At 39.5% G+C, this 27,894-nt stretch overlaps 1 protein-coding gene across 1 annotated transcript in view; it reads left to right on the top strand.

Annotated features, from left to right (window-relative positions):
* AACS (acetoacetyl-CoA synthetase) overlaps window positions 1–21,564 on the top strand; it is a 44,034-nt gene extending 22,470 nt beyond the window's left edge. The window contains exons 6-18 of the mRNA XM_076352830.1: window positions 1,513–1,627; window positions 2,191–2,272; window positions 2,956–3,103; window positions 7,280–7,360; window positions 8,512–8,636; window positions 11,356–11,420; window positions 11,601–11,723; window positions 13,065–13,178; window positions 13,684–13,809; window positions 15,387–15,456; window positions 16,387–16,445; window positions 17,288–17,490; window positions 20,220–21,564. Of these exons, the coding sequence (XP_076208945.1) occupies window positions 1,513–1,627; window positions 2,191–2,272; window positions 2,956–3,103; window positions 7,280–7,360; window positions 8,512–8,636; window positions 11,356–11,420; window positions 11,601–11,723; window positions 13,065–13,178; window positions 13,684–13,809; window positions 15,387–15,456; window positions 16,387–16,445; window positions 17,288–17,490; window positions 20,220–20,357 (1,449 nt within the window). The 3' untranslated portion in view covers window positions 20,358–21,564. The remainder of the gene's footprint in view (window positions 1–1,512; window positions 1,628–2,190; window positions 2,273–2,955; window positions 3,104–7,279; window positions 7,361–8,511; window positions 8,637–11,355; window positions 11,421–11,600; window positions 11,724–13,064; window positions 13,179–13,683; window positions 13,810–15,386; window positions 15,457–16,386; window positions 16,446–17,287; window positions 17,491–20,219) is intronic.
* The last annotated feature ends 6,330 nt before the right edge of the window (window positions 21,565–27,894 follow it).

The raw sequence follows: 27,894 nt of genomic DNA, 5'->3' as shown, positions 1-27,894 counted from the left end.
ACCTCTTCTGCCACCAAAACAGATTCTGCTGATCTTTTTGTTTTAAAGTAATCGATAAAGTTAGGTGTCAATGCATTGTCACTGTATTTTCTTATGATGTGAACAAGGAAAAGGAAATGCATCTTCAGGTGGTAGGAGAGAAAGCTGTTAAGTGACATATTCAGCAGAGGCAGTTGCATATTTATATTTAGTCACATCCCTGTACCTTACCTGGGGTGTTCAGTGAGCTTTCCTAAAAAGACAACATGGAGAAGCTGTTGGGACAGGACCTCTGTACTTCTGCAGCAGGCTTTCTTGCAACCCTGACCCAGCCCAGCTTGGAAAGGAGGAGTTTATAATAGAGATTAGTTGTGATGTTTTTGCGTTAGTCTTTTGATTTGGTAATAATTTGTGTCTCATTTTGGCTGCAAAGTAGAGGACAAAGCAGGAGACAGAAGAATAAAGAATGCTGGGAAGAATAAGCACACGGCTGAAGTGTGATTTTTGCAACATGATTTAGGAGATTGTTCTTGAACAGTTAGCTGACAATTTTACAGTATTGAGTAATCTTGTAGTTCTTAATATTTCAAGTAATGTAGCTAGAGAAGGATGAACATTACTGTGTGCTGAGAGCTTTTACTAAAAGGATTTGCTTCATGCTGTTGAATACAAAAAGATCCATTTCTGGTACGCTGCTTCATGCAGTGTACCTGAAAAAAAATAATTGCCAGAAGGGTTTTTCCTCTCAAATGTGATAATATCTATGGTAAATTCCTGAAAACAGTGTAAGCTGGAAGAGACACCTGAAAATTTAGCATTTGAATGTGTCCTGCTCCAAAGGTTCTAAAGGCGCTGTGGTAGTTTTTTGTTGGTAGTATGTATGTGTGTTTTCAATATCCAGTTGTTCTGGTAAAAATCAGTGGTACAATTTCCTTTGTTAATCGTAGCAGAACAAAGCTGCCAGTTCACGTGAAGTGCTACCTTGCCATAAGATAAATGCATCTTCCAGAAGACTGGTGTTTTCCAGTTGTCCTCCCCTTGCAGACTACCAAACTACTGGTACATTGTCAAAGCAGCATTGGGGGCAGTTTACAAGGGCATATAGAGCACCTGCCTGCAGATGCAGACAGTCTTGTGGGCTTTCAAGTAAATTAAGTGCCTAACTCCTGCTCACGTCAGTTAGGTGCTTATCCTCTTTAGATGAGTTTGTAAGTTTGATTCTCAAGGTGAATTTAACTGCTTAGATAGCTTTGTGAACTTGATCCTTCAGTGAACGATGTTCTGTGATCTGTGGTGATTTTATCTTTGTTATTGGTTGTTATTTGGGGGTCATGACATAGATTGTTACAAACCTGTTGTACTTTGAAGATCTTGAGTGAGTGAAAGACAAGCAGGCAGTCTTTTAACAACTCTACTCCTAATTCCTGTCCTTATTCCTTGCTTGAATTGAGATTTGCGTTTAGCATCCGGTGGGTTTTCCTACTGTCGCAATTAATTTCATATTTTTAACTGTTTTTTTCTCTTTGCCCCTAGGGTGTACTGGACAGATTTTCCCAAATTCAGCCTAAGCTAATCTTCTCTGTTGAAGCTGTTATATACAATGGCAAAGAACACAACCACTTGGAAAAGCTGCTTAGTGTGGTAAAAGGTATTTCACTGCATACCGTCTAGTCTTAGTTATGCTTAGTGAGCACTCAAAGCCTGCACTGCCACTAGAAGTGACACTTTTGGCTGCTTGTTGCTGTCCTTCCTCCTTTACAGTATCTCCGTGGCCACTTAAAATTTCAGAACTGATTTGAGAAAAAACTAACCAGTCTCTTGTGTAATTCTAACAGTCTTTTGCTAGCTTAGCTTAAATATATCATCATAAATTAGTCAGCAGTATCAGCGGGGGAACAGGGACTGATGATACTGGTTCTTTTTAAGCCCAAGTGAAGTGCTGCTGAAGACAAATGAAGAGGTATTACAGCACTAAAGCTTGCAGATTTACACGTGTATTTTTAAAAGGCTGGCAATACTGAGGAAATTGTATCTTAGGTAACAATTTAGTCTTTTGGGATTTCTTAACATCTAAAACTATATCCAATGCTCGGTGCATCAGAATTATTTCTGTTACTTAATGCATTATGCTTTACGATCCAATCAGACAGAAGAGACCTTTGGTTTATGTAACTGAATGTAGGAAATAATTATTTTTCTTCTTTCTTCCAGGGCTTCCAGATATAAAAAAAGTGGTGGTGATTCCATATGTCTCCTCAAGAGAAACCATAGATATTTCTAAGATTCCAAACAGGTAATGGGAGCTTTTGAGCTGTGACTGTCCTAACTAGGGATGAGATGCATTCTGATAGCTGTTCAAACTGCCTGACCTCTTGAACTTGCAAAAGCTAGGATTTAGCCAGATTTCTTAAGTGGGTCCAGCTTCGTGCTGAAAACAAAGTAGCATGTTGTTGCAGATGTCTTGCTTCTACAAAACCACTGTTGGTATTAATGGTTCTCAAATGAAGGCAAAATTCAATAGCGTATAGCAGGGGGAAGGTGGCTTCCAGAAACAATTAATAATTTAAGTGACATTTTTAGAGATAATTTGTTTTGTTCATATACTGGTCTGGATTACATATGTTAGGTACCTTTTGGAAATGGTTGAGTTCCAGACTTTGTGTTGAGGGTCAGATTGTTCCAGTCTGCTTCGAGCTGTTAAGGCTGGCAGCTGATCATAGGTGCAGATTTATTGACTTGATTTTGTTGTGTTACATCCCAATATTATGCAAATGTTTTATTTTAAAACAGAAAAAGGAAACAAAACAATTAGCAATTCAAACAGAGTAGAAAGACTAGGAATAAAAATAATATATATAGTTTGAGTATACAGCTTATTGTAAAAGAACTATTAGATACAGAGGTAATCTTATATATGGGCTGGGGTAATGCTTTCAAAAAAAACTTGGAATGTTTCTTTATTCTCCTCTTACGCAGTGTTTTTTTAGAAGACTTCCTTGCTACTGGGAAAGGAGACCAGGCCCCCCAGCTGGAGTTTGAACAGCTGCCTTTCAGTCATCCTCTCTTTATCATGTACTCATCAGGCACAACAGGGGCACCAAAATGCATGGTTCATTCAGCAGGGGTATGTCTTCCCTCCTGGAGCTGCACTATCTATATTTAACTACCTGGGTTATATTTTTCCTTTAACAGTACCGTATCATAATGTACTTTAAGGAAGAATTGATTGCTGACAGTTCTTCAGTAACTTGCAATGAAACTTTCTATTTGTACGCGACTGTTTGAAAGCAAACATGGATTAATAAGGATATAAAATAATTTGTTTTAGAGATTGGTGTGGAGACCTTTCAGAGACTTCAGCTATTTCCTGGGAGCAAGTGTCCGTCACAAAAGTACTGGTAGAACTGGCCCAACTGATACTTGTAGAAAAAAGGCCAAAGAACTTGAATTGGGTGCTTGGAACTGACTTTTGGACACTGTCAAGCTGAGGCTTGTGGGTTTTATCTAGATTTTTTTACCTTAAACTTTACTCCCTACGTTTATCAGTTCAGAGCATGTCATCCTCATCAATCTTACTTTAAGGAAGTAAGCCAGAAGGTGAGCATCTCTTTAGGTGTAGGTTTTGCTTTGTATGGAAGCTTTGCTTTAGGCAGTGTCTTGTTATGACTAAAGGTATATACGATGTTACTGCCAAAATCACCCGTGCTCACATGCTTTCCATTTACTATTCATGTTCTAAAAGTTGTTCTGGGAACTTAATAATGTTCAGGAAGTGACTCCAGCAGTCAGGCATAGTGTTGAAACTTTAACTCTGCCATTAGTATAGTCCTTAATAAAAGGCAGGGCTTTTGCCCTTAAGGCAGGCAGAATGTGTTGTCTAGCACATTTGTACTAACTTGTGTGAATTAAACTGCACAACTATTTGCCAGTGTCCATTGTTTCTGCTGTTTGCTCTGAAAGTCAGGATGAGCATCTTGGGAGACTGGCTATAGAGTTGTCTAGGTAGCCTGAGGGTAGGATCGCTTTGTTACGCCCATAGTGTGTGCATTCTTGCCTCTCCTTGATGGCAAGGACTGGAGGATTTGCCCGCAGACAAATCCCATGCTGCCTGTAAATGCTCTGCTTTATATATTATCAGTAGGAGATCATACCAGGCAGCATGGTCATACCAGACGTATAAAATGGTCCCTTTGGGACGCAAATCCTGTGTTTGTGAAAAAGAAAAAAGGAGGTATATTGTGAAGTTTAACAGCTGTTTTGAAGCTGTGCTGGCTTTAGACTGGTTAAGTACTTGCAAAGATGGATTAGCAAAAACAGGACAGGTGTTTTGTTCAGCTATGCATGATAAACAGTAGGGAGATGAAAAAACACAGATGTAGATCAGACAACAGGACTTTACTCTGTTGCAAAGTTCGTTCTTTTCCCATGTTATCTGTATGGCTGCTTAGCTTGCCCTTAATCATGCCTCTGCTCTCCATCTGAATCATCTTTTCAGTTGATACAGAGCTGCCTTAGAGTTTAGGTACAGACTACTCATCCTTGCTGGGCAGGAGGGAATGTGATGGCTTGTTGAATGGGATATGTTATGAGGACTCTGTGTTCCTGCTGAACAGCTCTGTAGTTCCTGTATTGCAGGGTGATCTCTTTTTTTTTTTCTTAAGTTCTGGTGCTAACACCTCTGGCCTAAAAGCAAATTGCTGCATCAGAGGCTTCCTTGGTTTGCATGCTTTGTATGTGTCAGTTTGAATAGGGCCTACAATAAAATCCATGCAAAGAAATTCTTAGATGTCTTCTGCACACTTGATTGGGTTCCTCTGTTCTTGGCTTAATCTTGTTTCCACTGTAATTAATAGGAGGATTCTCATTGATTTCAACAAAAGCAGAATTAGCCCACAGTCTTTGTCTCATTTTCCAGCCTCAGATTAACCAAAGTTTGGTTTTGATAGTTAAAAACGCAAGAAGAGATGACATTTTAGTAAAGACGTTTTGCTTACTGCTTATTTGCGGTGTGCTTCAATGCTGTTTTGTTACTGTACTGATCTTATAGATGCTAATAGGCAGCTTATTTCAAATTCGTAACTCAGTTTATCTAATTCTGCAGTATGTTTCTGGTCTATTTTCTTTGCACATATTCTGTTTTCTTGACACACAGTGAAATAGCATATGTAAATAATGAAAGTGAAGCCAGGTCATTGGAGATGATTTAAAATGTAGTGCCTCAGAGGGAGTGAGACTTTTCTGGTCTTGCAAAGCTGTATCGTATTGAACAACTGGGTGTGCTACAGAAAGACATTTGGAGGGTTGTTGAAAAACACTAGTGAGTAATTGTTATTCTGAAGTCCTAAAAATGTTGAGTCTGCTTCTTACCCCATTCATACAGGCCCCTTTTCAGTTATTCCATATTCCCAGCTATCTAAGGAGAGAATTTTTTTGGTAAAATCTTAATCAGTTCATTTCTATCCATCGTAAGGACTCACAAGACCTGGGCTTAAATAGCTGCGCTGCTGCAGACTTCTTGTGTTAACTGTAGGCAAATCGCTCTGAGGATTTTTCATCTTAGACTCTTTCTGAACGCTGTGTAGAGAACACTGCTGGTTTGAGACCAGCAGCCATGAGTAGCGGCTCTCTCAGCTGTGTAACCGCTTAGCACCGGTCCCTTATCTGCCAATAGCGTGGCTCAGGAGCAGCAGTGCCTACTGATTTTTTTGACACTCCAGATGCTCAGCACTTTATCAGCCGTATGTTAAGCCCAATGAAGACAAGCAGACCAGTAAGTTTTTATCAGCTACCAGATCTGTGTCATGAAATGCTAAATGCTTAGGATTTATTTTGAGGGTCATACAAGTCCTATAAATAAACTTGAGAGGGCATCTTGGGCCGTTAGCTCTTTAGAACAGCTATGCTTTCTACCACAATACCTTTGTTTCCAGACTGAGAGTTACCAGATTTTGCAGAGGAATAGTTCATAGTCTCTACCTAAAGTCATTGTTAAACTTTCTTTTGGTTCCAAAACTGTGGAATAGCAACAACTAAATGGAGGAAAAAGAAAGCCAATATTTATTTTAATTTGACTTTTAATTTCACTACTTTGTGTGGCTCTTTCAGATTCTCCTGCAGAGGCAATGTGCTTACTCTTATAAATGGAATAATTATGTTAACACATGCAATTCTTTTGGCAACCTTAACACTTAAGTTAGACAGTGTTTCGAAATCCTGAACTTTTTTCACTTTTTAAATATAGATAATGGTAGCTATAGCTAGGTGGCAGCATTGTGACAGCTTAGTGTATTCAAACAGTAGCAGGTGAATTCAGACCTGGTTCCTTTGAGTTGCAAAGAGAAAATAAGATTTACTCCTTTACTTTTATTTAATGTTTTCTGCCTTTTCTCCCGAAGCGCGTGCCAGTTTTATGACTCTCCTTTTTCATTTCAAATGTTTATCTGTAATCTATTTTCTTTCAGCATAAATCTTGTTTCATGCTTATGAGGCTCTTAATAGTTCCACTATAACTCCTTGCATAAATGCAAAAACCATCTTTATTTTAAAATCAACCACATTAATTTGTCACTGCAGTGAAGTGACTTAGTGAAGTAGTTTGTAAATTTATTTATCCTAACAAGTTATGCTTTAATCATGATCAGAAAGGTACTTCAGGGGCATTTCCAACAAAAGAGAAAAGGAAGTAATATATTTAACTACGTTATTGTTAATATTGATGCTTTGAGCAGTGACATTTTTCACATTGCTAGACACTTCAATGTTTGAGAGATGTGTATAGTTAGGTCTTGTCTCCTAGATCTTAATAGATAAGATAGTTTGGATAAACAGTGTTAATGTGTAACAGCTGCTGCAGTTTATAGCAGCTCTAGGTCCTTCATTCCTCCCAGTTGCCTGGATACACTGGAAATGAAACTCTGTCAAAGGGCTTATCCTGGAAAATTTGACTTTTTTAGTCAGCATGCTGTTAAAATCATAGCCTGCATGGAGTACTCTGGCTGGGCAGAGTTGGAAGTGAAGGAAGTTATTTATTCCATGGCTTACAAGTGATGTGCAGTGGGAATTGCTGAGGTCTAATGAGAGGCTGAAATGTTATGTGAGAAAATGGAGAATGCAATTGCTGCTGCTGTAGATAGGCCCTGGGATTTACTTCAGTTGTGGTTAAAAGGAAATACTTGCCTGTAATCCTGGAGTACATCCTGCGAAGGATTGACAACATTAGGTTTTTTGAAGTCTTAATGTGCTGTCAGAGTTCTGCTTTTCATTTGTGAACTTACATTTTTCTTTCACTGTGTTTTTTCAGGGTACGCTAATACAGCATCTGAAGGAACACATTCTTCACAGCAACATGACCAGCAATGACATTATTATGTACTATACAACGGCAAGTGTGGCTTACTAAGGCGTTTTAAAAAACACTCCAATATATTTTTCTTATAAAGATGGGAGAGCTCTTACTACAAATCTACAAGTACATTTTTATGTATTTTTAATTCTTGTTCTGCAAGGGATTGTCCTGTTTAACTGAGTTAAAAAAAAATCAGGTGGAATAATAAAATGCAACAGGGACCCTTCTGATGAAAGGTCAAACCCATGTTAAATGTTTCTGATCTAATTAGTGAGGAAAATGGATTGATTTTTACAGTCTCTTAGGTTTATTGATCTAACTGCCTCATCAATATCACCTGCAAAACAGGCTCCACCTTCCTGCATCATGCAAGGCTTGACCATACTGAAGATGAGAATTTCTGTTATGTCTTTGTTTTGGTGGGGAGGAAAGAAGCTGCACAACTCTAAGTTTAGTAAAGGAAAGGGAATAAAACTCATCTGTGTAGGAGTTCATTTATGTGGTGTTTTTTTTTTTTTCTAATGCTGTGGTAAAGAAAATCATTCCGAAGTCTTCTATTACTGTAATGGTTTGAGAAGGCTAATGTCTTTCCGCATGAGTTCCTTTCTGAACTTCAACACTACTAGTCAGTTTGTAATATTGCCATGGAGGAATCATTATAACTACCTTGTCCTAAAGTTGTCCTGTTTCTTGCTCTCTCATGCTGTCTCTCTCATGCTTTAAAGATATATGATAGGGAGGTATGGAATCCCCATCTTATTAGGTATTTGTAAGGATAAGTTAGATGAACATCCATCAGGAAGATGTAGCTGATCCAGTCCTGGGACAGGTGAGAGGATAAACAGTGCTCCAGCCTTATTTTCTGATTCCTAAATAGTACAATTGGATGTAATCAGCAGAGATGGGCCTAAACTCAAGTGTTGGTTTAACATTTTCTTAAAGCAGGAAAACTTTGGGCAAGGAAAGTGGAGGGCAAGATGGCACATCTTGCATAAGGGCAGGGAGCATGCTTTGGTCCGGATGATTCTGCCAAGAGCTACGCTTGTCCATAACTTCCTAGTTGCCTGTAGCTCCTCTACCGGCATATGACAGCAAGCAACACTCCTGATCCTGTGATAGAGCTGCCAGGAAAGTGGACAGCTAGCTGACAAAGATAGAAACTAATGTAGGTGTTTTCTCTTTTCCAGACTGGCTGGATGATGTGGAATTGGTTAGTGACTGCACTTGCTACAGGAGCTTCAGTGGTCCTGTATGATGGATCTCCTCTAATTCCATCACCAAATGTGCTCTGGGACTTGACTGACAGACTAGGGTATGTAAACAAGATTAAATGGAAGGATAATAGTCTTTGCTCCTGTTACAATGACTGCACACAAGCAACCTCATTAAAGGTGTCATTCCTTTGGTCAGAAACTAGTACGTAGCATGACACAGTTTATCTTTCGGCTTAGCCTTGAGTGGAACTACTTTTTAAAATTTAAAGTCTTTTTAATTTTAAAAAGTCTCAAAGACTAAAACAGTCTTAGAGAGAGCAGAAGAGACAGCTGATTGTTTCAAATTTGAGTCAAGTATTTGGATTCCAAGCAAACAAAGAATTTTGGTTCAATAGTCAGTTTTCAAGAGCAGGCTTTTCAAAAGGCAGTAATTGGGAGCAATCTGAAGAGTAATTTCTCAGCACACTCAGAACTTAGAAAATAAGAATCCTTTATTTCAAGCAGCTCAACATAAGACTCAATATAGCACTTTGACTTAAAGACATAAATTGACTAGAAAGGCTCAGCAGGGTTGCTTATATTTTCATATTTTGCTTTTTAATCTATAATGCCTAATTCTCCCTGGCAAGCTGTTCATTAATTGTTTTACACAGTTCTTTGTGACTAAAAGTGCTCACAGTGCCCTCTCTCGAGGCCTAGAGAAATGGCAGGTATTGGATAAACAGCTGTAAAATCCTGTGATGGTATCTAGCTTTGTACAGCTTCGTACAGTGGTTAAACTTTTTTTTGTAACTTCCCTGCTTTGCCAATTGGCTGTAAAGAGTAGATCTGAATGATATTACTGGTAAAATAATGAGTGTCTTTTTTAATTGCTAATTAAAATTAATTCATTTGTGGTGGAAAGTGGATGCCAAAAGATTTTTCTTTCTGACTTTTGATAATAATTTAAACTTCACTCTGTCTTCTGTGACATGTAGTATTTAAAGACTGACATTTTGTCTCTGGCTATTATAATTGAAGGTTAATGCCTAATCAGAATGCTTTCAGTTAAAAAAAACCCACAAAACAAACCCACAAACTTAAGACACCCCCCAGGCCCTCCCCAGTAGAACAACAGGCAAAAATTTAGAATCAAGAAATAACACAGCTTATTTTTAAGCATTGTTTCTACATGCCAAAAGTAAGTGAAGATAACTGAAATGTGTCTGCATGTCTCACTTTTGTAATCTGGTGCTAAAAGCGGTGGCCATCTGTGTGGTACTTCACAATGCAGTCTGTTCCCAACTCAGTCATATGTTACATATTTAAAAAAAGGTTTCAACATGTTAAGACTACCTTACTTCTCTGAAGATGTACCATACTTTCCTTCAGATAGCATACTCTTACAGTATCATCAAGATATCTCATATTTCATGACAAGAATTACTTAAGTGGACATCAATTAAAGGTCTGTTCAAGTGAACTGTATTTAGTCACCATCCACCAATTTTACAGCATTTGGAAGGAAATAATAGGAGACGGCTCTACATGTGCTGTAGAGGAAGTGTCAAAGAGCTTAAAAATAAACAGAGAAGCAGTACGTATTCTAACTGTAAAATAAGCAATAATTTGAAGCATGGAAGGAAAGTAAGATATCACACGAGTAAAAAATAGTTTGCCTGATTGTGGTACATGGTAACTGGAGGAGCGGTATACTTCTGTGGACTCTTACGGTGCTGTTCCCATGTACCTGATAAATTGCTCTGTGCACCAATGTGTTTGTGTGAATAGCCTGTCCCTGTCCTTACCCAAGAGGTGGCAGTCTCTCAGTAACTGTAATCTACCTAAATGGCAGAGGAAGACGTCTCCTTTTGATAGTGTTGAAATAGTCCTCTCACCGTTTCTGAACTGTATTATTATCTCAAGAGCTGTTCTACCTTCCATCTTGCTTTTGGAGTAAAAGCAAAGATAGCAGGATCTTATTTTAAGTTCTACTGATGTATGTATTGCCCATGTTCTGCGCGCTCAGACTGTATCCCTTATCCTTATCTGTCTCTATGCATTTTCTTGAGTGAGTTTATTGCTGTGATATAAAATGAATTAGCAGAAGGCAGGGAAGAGGATTTCCTAAAAGTCAGCAGAAACATTAAACTAGCACTTCCATCGATAGAGTAGGGAAGGGCTACAGCCTTTGTTGCAAGTTTTAATTATGTTGCATTGGAGAGCTCTAAATACACTTTTTGCAAGGGTGGAATTCAATTGTGCAGTTAGCTAGGCCAAATTTCATGTTCAGTTAGGCACCTGCAACTCAGACTTTCATCAGTGGAAACTGAACAGGTATCTAAGAGAAAATCACTGGCTGCTTGCTGTCTTTGGAATGAAGTATTCTTTGTTAAACTGTGCCCTGAAATGGCAAAATTTTTATATGTAAGAGTGTAACAAGGCAGCAGTTTTGTGTTAAACAGCTTAGTGGCAATTATGGCCCATGAACCCATTAGTGAAGTAAACGTTATAACATTTTGTGATGTCTTTGGAGTGTTCTGCAGTTACGAATTCCTGTAAATGAAAGGGAGTGTTTTCCACGAGGTAGGAAAGCTTTGCTTAATATTTCAAGATAGAATTAAAAGTTTTAAAGCAGCAGAAATGACATGTGATCTGACTGATTTTGATTGCTCAAAAGGATGTGCCTTGCACTTAGAAAGCTTCAAGAGACTGCATTGCTTGACTAATCAATGTACAGAGTGTCTACAGCCTCTGCGTACTGTAGTGGGAACTGCAGGTCTTTAGAATCTTAGCATATTTAAATATGCAAAACATTTAAACTTTTTTCCCCTCTAGGATCACCATCCTTGGAACAGGTGCAAAGTGGCTGGCTGTGCTAGAAGAGAAAAATTTAAAACCAGGTAAGCTTCAAAAAGCTATTGAATCCCTTTTATCTTCCCTCCTGCCTTTCCTCTCCAGGTTCTGGCCCTGCATCTTGTCACAAAGTCCTTTATGTAATTATTCTGGATTGTAGTGACAAATAGTTACAAACTCTTGTAAAAAATTCTACCTTAACCTATTTTGTTGATTTCCTCCTTAAGGTGAAACACACAATCTCCAAACACTCCACACTATACTGTCTACAGGATCACCGCTCAAATCTCAAAGCTATGAGTATGTCTACAAACACATAAAAAGCAGTGTCCTCCTGGGGTCCATTTCAGGTGATGCTTTTATGCTGCATGCATCTTACTAATTCTGTTCATTGCCTGTCCATTTCCTCCTTGCTTGTTTGCTGCTGTATATTTGGGAAGCTTAAGCCTTGGGTTGTCCAGGCTTGGTTATAGTTAAACTGGAATTAACTGTCTTTTTAGTGCAGAGATTTTCTGCATAATTCAGTGTGCCATAATGAAGCTTGTACACTCAAAGGCTTTTAGGTGGAATGTTTCTGATGTGGATGTTTTGGGTTCTAGCTTTTTTTTAAGCAGGATCATTTATTTTGACTGGCTGTCCTTAAGAGTAGCGGGGTGAGATTAAAAAAAAAGAGTATTAACCTACAGAACATACTGTTCTGCAAATAGCTGACTTTAGCAGAAAATACCTCTTGGAGAGGTTTTTCCATGTTCCCATTTCAATTCTTTTGTGCCAAGTAATTGGCACTGCAGACAGATTTCTTTTGTAAATTATATAATTAGAGAAATATCAAGCCCACATACCGTGCAGTTTGTTGTGAGGAGTGCTAGCTGAGGCAACTTCTGTTCATGTAAGGTCCACCACAGAACTCCTCATTCTGCTTTGTAACAAGGACTGACTTTTTCAAAGGGCTTTTTAACTCTTTAGTTTGACTTTTTAAAGTCTGACTATTCTGCTACTAAAGTCATCTGACTCTGGTCTTAGTAGGAGTAGTGCTGAATCTTGAACTTGCTACTATAGACATTAATAGTCTCAAATGCAGAAGACTATTTTTGTGAGTAAAGCTAACAGGATTGATTTATGTCTTATAATTCTACTTCCTTGAAGTTGTAGAACAACTATAAATATTCCAGTTAAGTAAGCACTTAACAGTATCTGTTTTTATTAAGATAACTGTTCATCCTATAGACATGGTTCCTGCCGAGCATCTGTGCTAATGAGAACAAGGTATAAAAGCAAAGTAAATACTGAGTGGAATAGCTTGACTGCTTAGTTGAAACTAATGAAAACAAACAAGAAAACATTTCTTAAGTGATCTTAGATATCTAAGTCTGTAAACTAGGGCCTCTTTTATTTTCTCATTCTTACATAAACGGAAGCTTCCTTAAAAGAGATTAAAGAAACTGTTGGAAGAGGAAAAGTTATGCATTAAGGAGTATTTCTGCATGAAGGGCATACACATAAAAAGACATAAAGTAAGAAAAGAAACCTTTTTATTGTCACATAACATCCTAGATAGTACTGACTGTATATTTTATGCTGCTTAATGTGGATCAGAAGCATTTGGCAAAGGTGGCAGCTTGCTGTTCTCTAGAACAGTTTTGCTTTTTCCAAAATGTACTGTATATTCTAATAGACTACTTTTATTGTAGGTGGGACAGATATAATTTCGTGTTTCATGGGTCAGAATGTTACAATTCCAGTTTACAAAGGAGAAATTCAGGCCAGAAATCTTGGAATGGCTGTAGAAGCATGGAATGATGAAGGTAACTATTATCCAAAATATTATGTACACTTATGAAATACAGTAGTTACATGACCTTATGTTTCAGTTGTCAGATGGGTAAACATCTGTAAATGGGTGATTTCACTTTGGGAACATGTTCTGCAAAACCTGGATCTGGAACCACTTGATCTGGATTGTACAGGACTCTAGTGAAGATAATAAATGTGTAAAAAGGCCCTCCTCTTCCACTACTCTGATAAAGCACATCAGGCCAAATTCTAGCCTCTGGTGTGCATGCTCATTAGCTATGTTCCTGTGGATGCCAGGCTGGCTTCACCCTGCGGTGTAACTCTCCTGAAGTTACTGAGGTTAAGGTAGGGATGAGTTTAAGAATTGAACAAAAGCTGTTAAGACCACTAGTCATGGCTCGTCTCATGTGTACGTTAGCATCTGGCACGTAAGTAATAACTGTAGGTGCTCTTTGCTTTGGTACTCTATTGTTTACAGAAGGAAAATGCAGAAAATACCTCTTTCTTTGTAAACAGGAAAACCAGTTTGGGGTGAAAGCGGAGAGCTGGTTTGTACCAAGCCGATTCCCTGTCAGCCTACACACTTCTGGAATGATGAGAATGGAAACAAATACAGGAAGGCTTATTTTTCAAAATTCCCAGGTGTGTAATGAAGGGCTTTGGATATTGCTCAAACCGACCAAGGTTATAGATTGTATTGCTGCTCTTAGGAAGGTACAAGTTTATTCTTGCCCGGTGATAGGCAGGTGCAGCTTTGAATCTGGATTTCCAGGGTGAGAACTCCACAGCATGTTTCATAATATCTTACTCTGTTTTCCAGTGCTTTGTTCTGAACATGGATCCAAATCAGTTTAAGAATCTCTGGAAAGCTCCAATCCCATTTTACTCCTGCTCTCATTAGGCAGATATGACTAACAGCCTGATAATCTGTAGTGCAGACATAGACTGCTTGGCATGAGTGTGAAATGAAAGTGCTGAATAGGTCAGGGATCAATCCTCCATTAATGAGTGCTACTGCACCTCTGCCAGACTGCTCCTACCTAGCTGGAGGAGTGAGTCCTAAGGGATAAGTGCTGACCTGCTACCTCATTAGCATGAGGTTTAAGTATATGCTGCCTCAGACATGCATATTCCGCATTCATAGTCTTCCAGTGGTGGTAAGAGTAAAGGAAGAGGTACTGTGGGCCAGAGGCTTTCTTCCTAATAATTGTGGAGGTCTCTGCTCATCCAGAGCTTTTGCTTATGTGGCACAGCAATGCTGAACTCCCTGCTGCCTACTGGGCAAGGGCTTTTGTAGGAGCAGGACCTCAAGCTGCTGCTTTTTGGAGATGAAGCTTTTTTATAAATAGCAGCAACACAGAGTGGATTCACAAGAGAAGTCAGGACGTACAGCAGCAGATAATCGTATAGGAAAATTGAGGGAATGTGGAAGTTGCAGTCTGCATGTAAGCCTGACAACAATAAATGGGGGGGGGGGGAATCTGTGTGGCAGTTGTTAGACTGAAATAACTGTGGTCCAGATGTTCTGTCTGAAACCCTTTTCTGTTTTTCCTTGTAAATGGGCTTAAGGTTGTAACAGTTAAGTTAGAAAATGGTCTTATGTGCGCATTGTTTTTTCCTTAGAAAAATTTTAGTAGAATTAGCTTGTATTTCTGTTTGTGGCAGGCTGCTGTAGTGGTATCAATCTTAAAAGCTATTCCAGCTCTGAGAAGTCAAATCGGATTTTACATTGACACAAATCAAGAACATTAAGCCCATAAGCTCCCTAGGGAATTGTTAGGACCTATTGTGCAAGCCCAGAAAGCTTCTTGCACAGAATTGTACATCATAAAGGAAGCAGATCAAGAAAGACTGGTGGGAATATAGTTACCTTTGTGGAAGATTCTTCCAGTTTCCTCAAAATGTGGTGTTCAGAGAAGCTATTCATCTGTTTTCTAAAGGATGCTGTATAGTCATGCAAACAAGCAATCGGAAGATAACCTAGTGTTTGATCCTAATATGTGAGCTACTCTTGTACGTGCTAGCTCTTTGTAGTAAATGCAAGGTGGATTGCTTGTGTAGTTAAGTACTGCTACATTTGCTGTGGGCAGTTCTCAAAGTATCTGATATGTTACATTTTTGTATGTATTTTACTAAGTTACATGAGTTGAGTTACACAAATGTCTGCTATGACTGATGAATAAGAAATTAGCTGCTTAACTTCTGTCATTCTCTAATAGGTGTTTGGGCCCATGGTGATTACTGCAAAATTAATCCCAAAACAGGAGGAATTGTCATGCTGGGTCGCAGGTATAGTATCTTGGTGAAAGTGTTCTGAGTAAACAAGTGTTAAAATTTGCAAACTTCACTTTAGAGCATAATGTACGTGATTCTCCATCATGCCTGTTAGCTTTATATTAGTTTTGTTAAATCCAGTATTGTAGATTTCAACCCTCTAATCTAGCTGCTCTGATTAATTTGAGGGAAGAGAGCCCATTTCAAGGTTCTACCCCACTTCTGTATATGTGAACACAAGACAGTATTGGACTTGGTTTTGTGTTCCATGGTTTATAATGATCATTTATAAAAGAGTTTGAATTGAGAGTGCAGCACATTCAAGGTGGTGAACCAGGAAACTTGTCTTTTGGTCTCGGCTTTGCCATTGACTTCCTCTACAGCAAAACTTAATTATAGAAGGTCAGGTGTTAAGTTGTGCTTGTGTTAGCCATCACAGACATTCAGGATCACAACTGTGGCGAAATTTTCTGCTTGCATTTAAAAGTTGCTCTTCGAAACAAAGTTGAGTGAATGCCTTGAAGCTGTGTCTGGCACTGTCACAAATAGACCTACTCAATGGACATATAGCGTGAGGCTGCTATATATGAAACACAAGTTCCAGCTATAAGAGACTGGAAAGTAATGATACGCAATTGCAATATGATGGAGTACTCCAAAGATTCTTGGTCTATTTTGTCAGTGGTATGTGTGTATTTTGTAGGCTACTGGAAAGGGGAGGGACTAGGAAAGGTGAATGAATAATGTTGAGGTTCCTGTACAACTTCATTCTAATGAGCAAAATGCCTCTTTGAATCAAAATCTTTTAAAATTCTGTTTCTAATGTAGCTGCATATTCACTGCATGAAATTTAGAGAGACTTGGTTAATTGCATCAATTTTTCTCTTTTCATCAAACTAATCACATTTTAATGCTTCTTTGTTCTACTTGTGTGTGATTTTTCAGTGATGGTACATTAAATCCAAATGGAGTAAGATTCGGAAGTTCTGAAATCTATAACATAGGTATGAAACTAACTTTCCACCTCTTTCAGCTGTGACATTGTTGCCTTAAATCTGAAATGCAAGCATTATAAAGGTGTTTGGAAGGATTAAGTAATAAGACTTGCCGTTTTTCAAATGAAAGACAGTACAGAGCATATTGGCATTAACAGTAAAATTCTGTTTTGTAGACTTGAAATTGGTTGCTTTCCTGAAGTATCTGTAGGACTGGAGATGAGTAGTTGAGGTGTGTTCTCCATAAGGTGTTGCTTTCATATGACAAGGCCTTACAGACTAATATCATGCAGATGTGTAAGAATACTTAACTTCTGAGGCTCTTCTGTTTTCTTCCCCAAGACAAGCTCTTGACACTGGTTTTATTGTATCTTTCCTGATAATTAGATGAAGCTCTTGAGTTTGTGCTTCATGTTTCAAAGAAGGTTTATCTTGTGGAAGGTGGTGAAACTGCCTGCGAAGGTGCTAATCTAAGACTTAAAGACCTGTTGCTTGTTCTTGTGTGATCAGGCATGTTAGTTTTCTGTCTGTGCAGCGATAGGGATTGTGAGGAGAGCCAAAGAAAATGGCTTAGTGTAAAAGCTTGTTGTCTGTCCCAAAAGTTATAGCAAAATTTTGTTGTCCTGGGCCTAAATATATATGGTCCTTAACCTGGATTTTCACCTGAGCAGGAGTTAAAATTTCAGAGCACCCAGAGGGGAAGCTCATTGTAGAATAACCTAGCCAGGATGTCTGTTTTGCCTTTGCAGCTCGAGGGGAGGTGATACTTCTTTTGGTGCAACCACAAAAAATGTGCATGCCAAATAATACACAAATGCAAGTGCTAATAAGGACTCTTCCTTTATTTTCAGTTGAAGCCTTTGAGGAGGTTTCCGATAGCCTCTGTGTTCCTCAGTACAACAAAGATGGGGAGGAGAGGGTGATACTCTTCCTGAAGATGGCATTAAACCGTGCATTCAGTGAGGATCTGGTGAAAAGAATTCGAGATGCAATACGTATAGCGCTTTCTGCCAGGCATGTTCCAAGCCTCATTCTAGAAACCAAAGGCATTCCGGTATGTCATGAAAAATGCTGCCTACTTTTTTTCTTTGTCACCTTGAATAGTAATTAAGGAGCAGTTGTCATTGCTCTTCAAACCCACATGCGTGGAAATTTTAGCATCTCAAAAGTGTATTCGAGCTTTATAAATAGTTTGTCTATGTTGCCTAGCAACATCATTTCTTCTCCTTTTCAGCTAAACATATTTTTGTTATTTAACAATACCTAAAAATGCCCATTCTCAGTTTATAAATGTGTTGCTTTTTTTCAGTAATATATACTTAAGCCCTTTAAAGGAAAATATTTAAAAGGTAATTTAACTTTAGCTTTTCTGGCTACCCATAAGCTTATTTTGTTTTTGTTTTCCTGTTTCAAATGACATTCTTATGAAAGCTGAGAGCACTGAGCAAATTTATAAAATCATTTTGTAAACCATTTCACTTTTACATCTGTTTAGACACTTAAATGTAGCTCTATCACTGTCTTAACTGTAGCAGTAACTAAACTAAAATCTTCGTGCCTATGAGAGTGGGAGAGAGAAATGTGTATAGCTAAAGGTTCTGCATGCTCAGTCTTTTGGAGCTGCGTTACTCTACAATGCTCTTCCTTGCTGTATGAACTCTTTAGTTGGAATGCCTGGTTTTTATAGTCCTCTCTGATGCTAGAGTCTCCAACAGCTCTATGAGCAGCAGAATGGGGGTGCAGAGTATAGTTGTCTCAAGTCCATTTGCACGTAGACTTGAGCGTGTCTAGAGAAAAGGCTTGACACTTCAGACTAATTGCTTGATATTCTGATACCCATTTACTGGCAGCGCAGGTTTCTGTGTGAAAGTGGTCTAGGGTTCAGGACTGCCAGCCTATATAGTGCACACAGTGATATGCCTCTGATCTGTTGAGTTACTTCTGTTTCAGGCCACTGTTGGCAAATAATACTTGGCTCAAAATGTCGTCTTTGCATGAGTGTAAAATCCCCTGCATCTGTTAAATGGTGAAGTCTAGGTTTTCTGGGCTGCAACTTAGCTTCTGCATGAAGTGTTGAACTTGTAAACCGTGTAAATCACCTGAATGTACAGCATGAAGTTGATGGCAGTGAGGTGTTTGTGATGGGCAGCCCCTCAGGAAAGCCTGCTTAGATCATTAATTAGTTCACACTTTGACTGAATTTACAATTGAGTGAATTTTAATTACCTTTCAGGTAAATATGCCAGTGGTAAAGTGATCAAAGCTGTCTCCCATCTTTCTTTGAAAGTTTTGCTTGGAAGGGAAACCTCTCTATTTTCTGCTACTCTTAGAAATGTATTTGAATCCTCATCTGAAAATACAGTCTAATCCTGACTGTATACTGATGCTGTATACTGGTAGAAATAGTATAGCTGTGCTGAGGTGATTAGGACTTTAGTAATACAAAGCATGGTTTTTAATGAGATACCCAGGTGTTAAAACATACTGCAAACTTAGTGCAAATCTTTCTAGTCCTGTCCTGACTAGATAAGCATTCTAGTCAACATCCACAAGATGTTTACTGATTAAAGTAAACAAATTTGCTTTGCTGAACAGTCTGATCTTTTTTAAAGGGGGCAGTTCCCTTGCAGGCCACTGAGGTGGTGTGGTTTCTGAGCAGTTGTGAAAATTAGGTTGCTAATCGTTGAGGAGGAAGAGTGGTTGATTAAGGTGGTTTGGGAGGGTAGGATTGCACATGACTTCAGTAGTTTAGTTTTAATAGGGAAAAGTTTGATTTAGTATCAAGATCAGTATTGCAAGAGTGTATTGAGTTGATTATTTAGTCAGCTTTGAGAGATCTCTAATGAAAAGTGGTGATGCCTGGAGTTCAGGAGTTTCAGTGGCTTTGAAGGCCAGGAACAACCTGGGTTGCTCTATCAGCAGATTCAGTAATAAAGCAAGTGCGGGTTCTGTTTTCAGAGCAAGACTAAGGAGATACCTAGAGGTCAGCTTTTTAAAGTTGTCATTCTCCCAAAAGTTCTCAGTGGTACCAGCCCGAATGAAGGTGGTATTAAAGCCTTGGTACCCATAAAAGCAGAGATTGTCTTCTAAAATGGGCCTTGACAGTTCCTAATAATATTAGAGTAGTTCTTCCTTACTGGACTGTACTAGTCAGAAATTACAGTGGTCTGATCCCAAGAAGAGAAGAATTAGGGGTTTTGTTGTCTGCAATGTCCTTACTTGCAGAGTAGCACAATGTAATACAATTTTTATGCTTTATATGTGGAGGGAAAGCCTTTGTTATGGTTTGTCTTGAAACATTTTAATATTGAGGACTTAAGCTTAGTGCTTCACTTTACCCTATTAGAAAAAGACTGTCCATTTAAGATATGAAAGTCATGGTTTTCTTCTCCCAAAGCCCAATGGATTTGGGCTTTGAGCCCACCCTTGGAAAACTAAAAATTGTTTGAAAAATGGATGTGTCAGAACATAAAACGTTACAGATTTAGTGTTTGTACCATGATTCTGATCTGGTTTCATTGGTTGGAGCTTGATCATGTTGTCACAGTATTACCAAATAGGAGTAATAAACTAAAGTCACATAAAAACTCTTCTTTGAATTCCGCTTACTCTTCAAGTGGTTTTTTGGAAGAAAGATTCTGGTGCCTCAAGTGTAACAGAGAAGGGAAGACATTGTGCTAAATTTTCATTGAGTTCTGGGACTGGTGGGGGGTTACATGAATATTTCCGTAAAGCTACTACATGAAAAGTGTAACTTTTTTCATTGCTGGTTTTGTCTTTCAGTATACAATAAATGGGAAAAAAGTGGAAGTAGCTGTGAAGCAAATAATTGCAGGGAAAGAAGTTGAGCAGCGGGGAGCTTTCTCAAACCCAGAGACTTTGGACCTGTACCAAAATATTCCTGAGCTTCAGAACTTCTGAAGTCACTTGTTTGGTTTTTTGCATCTGTCTTTGTTCTGTGTTTGTTTTGTATATACCAATACTGTATGTAAAGAAAAAGCTCTATTTAATACCAGTGGTTCTTTTAAAAGAAAAAAATATTTCATTAAGTGCATTATGAAAGGCTTGGGTAAAGCTTAGCTCCCTTTTATTGGTTAAATATGCCATGTATCTTGGAGTTTTTTCCAGCCTGGAAGGAGGAACCTGCCTGTTTTGATGTTTATATGAGTGCATCTTTTCTGGTTAGATTTACATCAGCAGCCCATCAAATGGGAGCACCCATAGCATAAGTTACAGTTGCAAATAGAATATTTCTTTCATAAAATATTTGCTTTCTTTTTTTAAACTGGATTTTTAGCAACTTCTTTTTTCAATCCATGTGTTTCAGTTTCCTGTAAGGAATATACAGTGATTTTAACTACTTGACCGTGAAACATGGAAGTGTTCTATATGTAGTGTGCACTTAAATGTTTTTATGAAGCCAAATCATAATGCACTAAACCCATTTGACTTGACTCAGAATAATTTCAGTCTTGGAATATCTCACGGTACCCTTGAAGGTAATTGCTGCTTCATTTTGTGATGTAACCTTCCTATTGTTTCAAGCTTTTAGTTGATAGACTTCTGGGGGTTCAGAAGGTGAGGGAGCAATCACCTCCTTATTCCTGGTGTAACTCCAGGTTATTTCCATGGAATTTACTGTCATTACTCTGGATTAACATCATTGCAGTTGAAGACACCATTTTGCTTCCTCGTTCTGAAGTTCTTTATTGGCTGTAAGGCAACAATCCTGTGTTATGTTAGCTGAAGAATTCCAGTGTGTTCGTTTATTAAAAGCTGATGTTTTTGTAACTTTTTTTACTAAATGTCATGTTGAAAGTGAAAAACTAAAATGTTTTCTAGCTCCGTATCCTTCCAGTTTATAAAGGGAAAAATACTGTAATGAGCATACTAAAACAGTAAAATGGAAGCACTAAAACATTTTGGTTTTCATCAAATACAGTTGCAGTAGTTGTACCGAACCTCTGGCATTCAGTATCTCCTGCACTATTTGAATTTTGTGGGTTAAGTATTTAATGCATTAAAATCATGGATGTCCTTTACAATTGTGTTGAATGCATTCAGAACTTTTGAAGAGTTAATTAAAATAAATTGATTCTTTATATATATATATGTAAAATATATATTACATTTGTTTCAACTTTCACTCAGTTATTGTCTTATTTTTATTTTCCTTTCAATTGGGTGTCATGGAATCATTTTTAGCTTAACTTGTTACTGATTTTAATGGTTTGAATCCAAGTCCACCCCACTACAAAATAATTGTTCTCTAAAAGTTTTACCCTGTTTTGTTATGCAGAGCCCAAGACAAGTAAAACATTGCTGCTAGTTATGTATGTGTGGCTGGCTCATTGAGAAGTTCACAGGTGAATGGGAGTGGGAGAAAGTATGCTGAAAATGTGCCTTGTGTCAGTACAGTAAGGAGTTGTAGGTTGCGATACGTTAATGCTGCTAAAAGGGATACATCTGTGGACTGAAAGGTGCATGCTCCATTACGTAGGGCAAAATCCAGATGCTCAAGTTTAGCTGCAGCTAGTAAAAGTTCATTGTATTTCTTCCACCCTGTGATGGATCTGAGCTTGCTCGCTCCAGTAAGCTGAAGGCTGTTGCAGAGTATGTCAAATATTGCTGCTAATAATTCAGTAAGAGTGAAACTGCCTATAAATGCAGCTGAGGAGTAGCCCTGCTCAGGTGGTCTATGACTGAATCAAAAGTCATTGGGGACACCAGCTCCGCATTCACTGCAGGATGCAGAAATGCTCATTAGCAAATGAGCCTTTAAATGCAGGTCTCCGTTTGACTCTCTGAACTGTACCAAGTCAGACAGTATACTGTGCTGGCATGATAAATGTGATAATATAAATACCAAGCACCCACTAGAAAAGTATAAAAATGAGCTATACAGCTGCCAATAACCTATGATTAAAACTACTTTTAAATTCCTTTCCCCTCTGGCATGCTATATATGAATTTTACATTAACTGTGACTTTGTATTCATTAAAACTTCATTATATTGTTCTTTAATTCATGCAAGATGTCTGGAGTTTACAAAGCCCGCAGATCCTTATTAATAAGTAATTTTGGGATATTTCATTAATTAAAGATAGCTTAGAAGTGCAGATACATTAAGAACATATACAATGCCTAGAGGCTGCTTTTTTTAATCCTTTATCCTGCTGGAAACACTGGAAAGTTTTGTTAATGGATATAATTTGATCTCTTGCAAAGAGATGTCAGATGTTGCAAAGCTTTTCCCAGACTATAGTTACAAACAAAAAAGTAGATATATTTATATATTGATCTATGTACTTTATAGCTGGTTTCAAGGATCTGAGTTTCAGAAGTGCTGGACACCAACAGCTCGTGGAAGTCCAGGGAGGAGGAGAGGTAAGTGGGTACTTGCATTAGGCGGTGAAATGACTTGTGCTCGAAGGCAGGCTGTGGCAGAGCTGGGAACACCGTCCAGACTTCCCGAGTCCAACTCCTCCCATTCCAAATCCTGTCCTCCAGACAACGAACTTACACTGCAGGTAAGCAAAAATAAATGAAGTGACCCTTTTCTTTGGATACTGCTGTGGAGCTGTGAATGTGGCTGTACTCCATCAAAATATCACTGGCATGAAAGCAGGGAGCTGAAGTCATCACAGTTTGCAAAGGAAGAGCGGAGAGTAGTTTTCTTTCTGCTTCCCATCCTTGGTTATAAATTAGCTGTGTTCTTTCCAGGGCTTGGGCATAGGGTAATTGCGGTCAGATGTGGTTTCAAGGGGGTCCTTGCAAACTGGTGGCACCCAGACGCTTGGCTACGAAGCAAAGGTCTGGCATGGTAGTGCAGCGCCTGATACCATAGTGTCAGCAAAAAAGGTCCCGTGAGTACCGTAGCTCTGTGATGCTCCTGAGGCGTAAGCTGGGTGACCCTTGCAGAATGTCTGAGCTGAGGGAGGGCTGATCGACCTCGGGTGTGTTTAATCCAGAAAGCCTTGATGCCTCAGGGCTGTCAGTGTGTAACTAGTTGTACCTTGTAACGTGTAGCCCCCTTCATTTTTGTTGCCTATTTATAACTTGGGGCTCACAGTGTTTTGGCTGGGAAGTTAGACATGCAGGCTTTAGTGGCATGCAAATAGAACTAGTTCTGGAAACCGCTTTAAGCCTCTGACATAAATGTTCGACAGCAAGGAAATTCGGAGCAGAGGTACTTGGGGCTACGTGCTTTTTCTCACTCAGTCTTCTGCAAATTTGAGAGTGATTGTTGAATTATGTGATGGAATCAGCCCATTTGCCCTTGACTCGATTGAGAGATGCAGTTTTATCACTCCCCTTTTAGAAATGTGCTATTGTCAGCTCCTGTCAGAGCAGGTACTTCCCCCTCCTGCTACCTTATGATTTCAATTAATTTCCCTGGTTAGTGGCAGTTCTCAAAGAAATAAAATGAGCTGGTACACAACAGCCCAAGCAGGGCATAGCTGATAAAATTGTTTATTGTTATGTGCAAGAGAAATCGGTTGTGTGAATTACTTATTCAGTGATTTTAAAAACACAGGTAATTGCCTGATAGAATGCAACTTCCCTGGGGCCATTATTGTCTTTCAGTTCAATGCATACATATTTAAAAGGATATCATTTACGAGGCAGAGCAGTCAGTCACACAGGTAAATGGGTGTCAAAGTAATATTTAAAATGCATTAGTAAGGAGTGCCAGTTTGTTCTTGAGACAAAACTGTAGGGTTTCGGTTTGGGGAAAACCGGTGTCTATAGGGAATGCTCTGGCAGTGAGATGGTGTCCAGGTGATGGATGGTGTCCAAGTAAATCTTCATGGAAGATGTTTGGGAATGATCTTCCCCATGTTACATCCCTGGAGGCAAGTGCTGCCATAGTCTTCATGTTGGTAAGTGCAGCTCCAGCTGGCGCACACCAGGGGTCTGGGGTGGCTAAACATCAAGATTGAGTTACTAAATACCTTCCTAGATAGCGTGTGAAATCCTGGGTGCTCAACAGGCTGCTGAGGGAGAAGAAGGCTCGTGGATAGCGAGCGCTTCTGTGAACGTGAGAGACCTTTGCTGGAGAAGGCTGGTGGTGGAGCACAGCGCAGGAGCAGCATGAGACCAGGCCCTTAAATTCTGTGACTTGTCTCCTTGGTGCTTAGAGGCACAAGAGGTTGGGTAAGGTGGGAAAGACATGTTTGTCAACTAATGTATTTGAAATTGCCTGATGTGCTCGTGCTTGTGTCGGAGCATGGAACAGACACTGATTTGGACAAAGTGTTGTTTTGAATAATGCTTCATTTCTCTATTTCTGCACTTCCCTTTCTTCTAGTGGGTCACTTTATTGAGCACTTAACCTCTGTCCACCTTTGAGACTCTGATCAGAGATGTTTCAGTACATACAAAGGCTTCGGTCTTCCTATAGGTGATCTTTGGAGCTCTGCATTGAGCAATTTCTCCACTTAAATCTTTTAGCTCGTTACTGGTTTCCTGAGGTGTCTGTCTACTGGCTGGACCTCGTGTCCTACAGAGCTGAGATGATAAATCCAAAAATGCTTGGTTCATCTTTCTCCCTTCATGAGGAGGATATTTTTAGCTCTTAAATAATCAGGTCTTAGACAGCAACAAGATGCAACTTAATCTTTTTTTACATCTTTGGTAGAAAGAGGAAGCTACATGTCATACACTGTATTCTTCCAGAAATAAAATCAGGGTACGAATTTCTGTGAAGCATGGCCGCAGTCCAGTATGGCAGCCTTAGAGCTGATGAGAGCACACATATTTTCCTTGCCTGGGAATTAGGGGCCTTTTTAGATTCAAATAATGAGATAATCAACATCAGTTTGAGCATCTTGCTCTACATGATCTGTGTGCAAAGTGGGAGTGAATCTGTTATGCAAAGGAGAGGGAAGCAGTCTCTGAAATGCTATTAGTGAGTCAAAGAGTGTCTCAGAACAATTTCAGTTGCAGAACAATAAGACATCCCAAAGTATTAATGTTGCAGGCTGCAGCTGTCCACACAATTTCTCATCATTGCTTCTGATGGCCGGAGAAATTCTTCCAAACCACCGGTCGGAGATGAACTTAAGTGATAAAACGGCGTTGGTGGGGGTGGGAAAATCCTCGGCATGCCATTGTTTAACTGGGTTATGTAGCACACTAGTGAAAGCTTAATTGGACCTTGTACTTCTTAATTAGAAGACCTTAATGAATTCTCATCTTACTGCTTTTGACAAGCGGTTTTGCAAAGTTCAAGAGGCTTATCAGCATTCAGCCTGAGATTCCAGCTGAAATGTTCCTTGGAAAAAACATCTCCAGGATTGTTAATTAGTTTACAATAGCGTATTAAAGTATACATGTAGAGGTTCACACCACTAATGAGGAGTCTGCTCAAAAAAAAGAAAATCCCTTTTTCAGTTTTGTTCCCTCTTCGGTAGTGATTTAAAGGAAGATAAGAAATGGTTGTTGCAGGGTAACAGTCCCACTGATGGGTATATTCCTGTGTGTTTTCTGTTTTAGTCTTACGAAGATATTGTTTCTAACACTTCTAGCCTATTGATCTACAGCCTGTGTTTTGCCAAGGAATAGGAGAGTATTTCTTCTCACTGTGTGGTTTGCGTGCCATTAGAAACATGGCTTGGTTATATTGCCTTGTTCTCCAAAGCCCTGGATGCGGTGTTATGGAAAAGAATGGCTCGAACACCACCCTTTAAAGGAGGGGTCTGTTTTATAAGAACAAGCTTGAAGCTGAGCAGTAAGAGCTGGTCAAGAGGGGAGCTGAAATCAGTAGCGATATGAAGGTTTGTGGGTGGACGGATGGGGATGTGCGTGTCTGGGGCGGGAGAAAGTGAGGCCGGAGGAGGAGGTCACGGCGGTGCTCCTCACTCTGCAATCCTTGGATGCTGTGATGTTTGTGAGCCTGCAGCTGAACGCCCATTCCTAGGAGATGCCTGTGTTTTGGCTTTGGTACTTTGAAAAATACGTTTTGGAAGCTATATGCAAAACCTAGTCTCACTTAACCTATAAACTTCTCTTGATCTCGGTGGGGACAAGAGCTCTAGGGTCATGTTCAAGCAGCCCAATTTCCATTAAGCTCCAGCTTTGTGTGATGGGCTTTTTCCCCCTCTCTAAAAAGCAGAGTTTATCTCGGGCTCTTTCTAGAACAGCCAGAGGAGGAGAGTCCCACTCTGCTTATAACGCTGTTACACCTCTCATGAACTCTGCCCGGGTCTGCGGCATCTTTCGTTGCCCAAGAAAAGGTGTGTTTATAGGAGCTCACCAGCATGAGGTGTGTGTGTGTGCTTCCTTTTGCAGTGGATTTTAATCTGATGGGACTTACCTGGTGCAGCTGGTCCTGCGGGCACCTGGATGAAGGGACTGGGATACAGGCGCAGATGTGGCAGTTCAAGTGGGTGGCTGCACCCCAAGAACTCAATCGTAATTAACTTCTCTGGCAGTGCATTTCTTTCCCTTTAAACCTGATGTATTTCTCTTCAGCTTATATTAGCTATGAAGAGGTTAAAGCTAAATTGAAATAAATTGTGTAAAGAAAACTATGAGAATTTGTGCTAGTTTAACTTGGTTTAAAAGCTGAGTTTAAACAGGTGTGACTTCTAAGCCTTGGCAGGGCCTAAGGAGGTGGCCTTGAGTGTGCAAATGTGATATTCAACTGAGAATTTTAATTTGCCTAGTTCTCATGTATAATAAAGTATGCTAGATACATGACACTTCATGAATTAATGCAAGAGTATAAAGCATGAAGAGAGATTCTTGTACGGGATTTGTTCTTATAATGCAAATGCCAAGCAAGGCTTTAAGTGGACCTGGCTATCTGGAATCATGGAGCCTATTTCATGCTTCCCTTCAGGGTTTGTTCCTATTTCCTGAACCATATTATTATTAGAGGGTGTGTGCATGCATGTGGGGAGGGAAATTAGGAAGGAAATGCCCAGCATGAGCCCATATAAACCCCTGCACCTGTATGTGAGCTTTTAGCACATCGGGGGCCCTGGTGGCTGTTACCAAGTGATGAAATAGTTGGGAGGAAGCAGTGGGAGAGATCAGCCTGTCAGCCCGCTGTCCTCTGTCCTCCGTGCATGTGTTGGTGAAAGGCGTTATTAAACTCCGCTGGTGTGAATTGCATTACTGGGGCTGTTGGGCTGGGGGAGAAAAAGGCTTGATTGCTTTTGTCCAGGTGCTTTGCCTAACAGGGAAAGCACACAGAGGGATTTCTCTTAAATTTCATGCAATGGACAAAAAAATACAGGTATTGCCAGGGTTGCCGTAATGAGAACAATCCACACCTGTAACCTGCGGGGGTTACATGTGCTGCTGGGTGGCAGCCCCGTGGCTGTTTGGATTCAGAGGCAAAGCGTCGCTGTCCTGCCCGGGATGAGGGGGATGCTCTGGGTGTCACGGGGAGAGCTCAGCTCATCCTCTCTCCGGGTGACTCTCTGCTGCTCACTCCCTCTGTGCTGC

The sequence above is a fragment of the Aptenodytes patagonicus genome, chromosome 15, assembly GCF_965638725.1.
Source record: "Aptenodytes patagonicus chromosome 15, bAptPat1.pri.cur, whole genome shotgun sequence".
Taxonomy (NCBI): Eukaryota; Metazoa; Chordata; class Aves; order Sphenisciformes; family Spheniscidae; genus Aptenodytes; species Aptenodytes patagonicus.
Note: the sequence above shows the minus strand (reverse complement) of the source record. Positions and strands in the feature narration are given on the sequence as shown.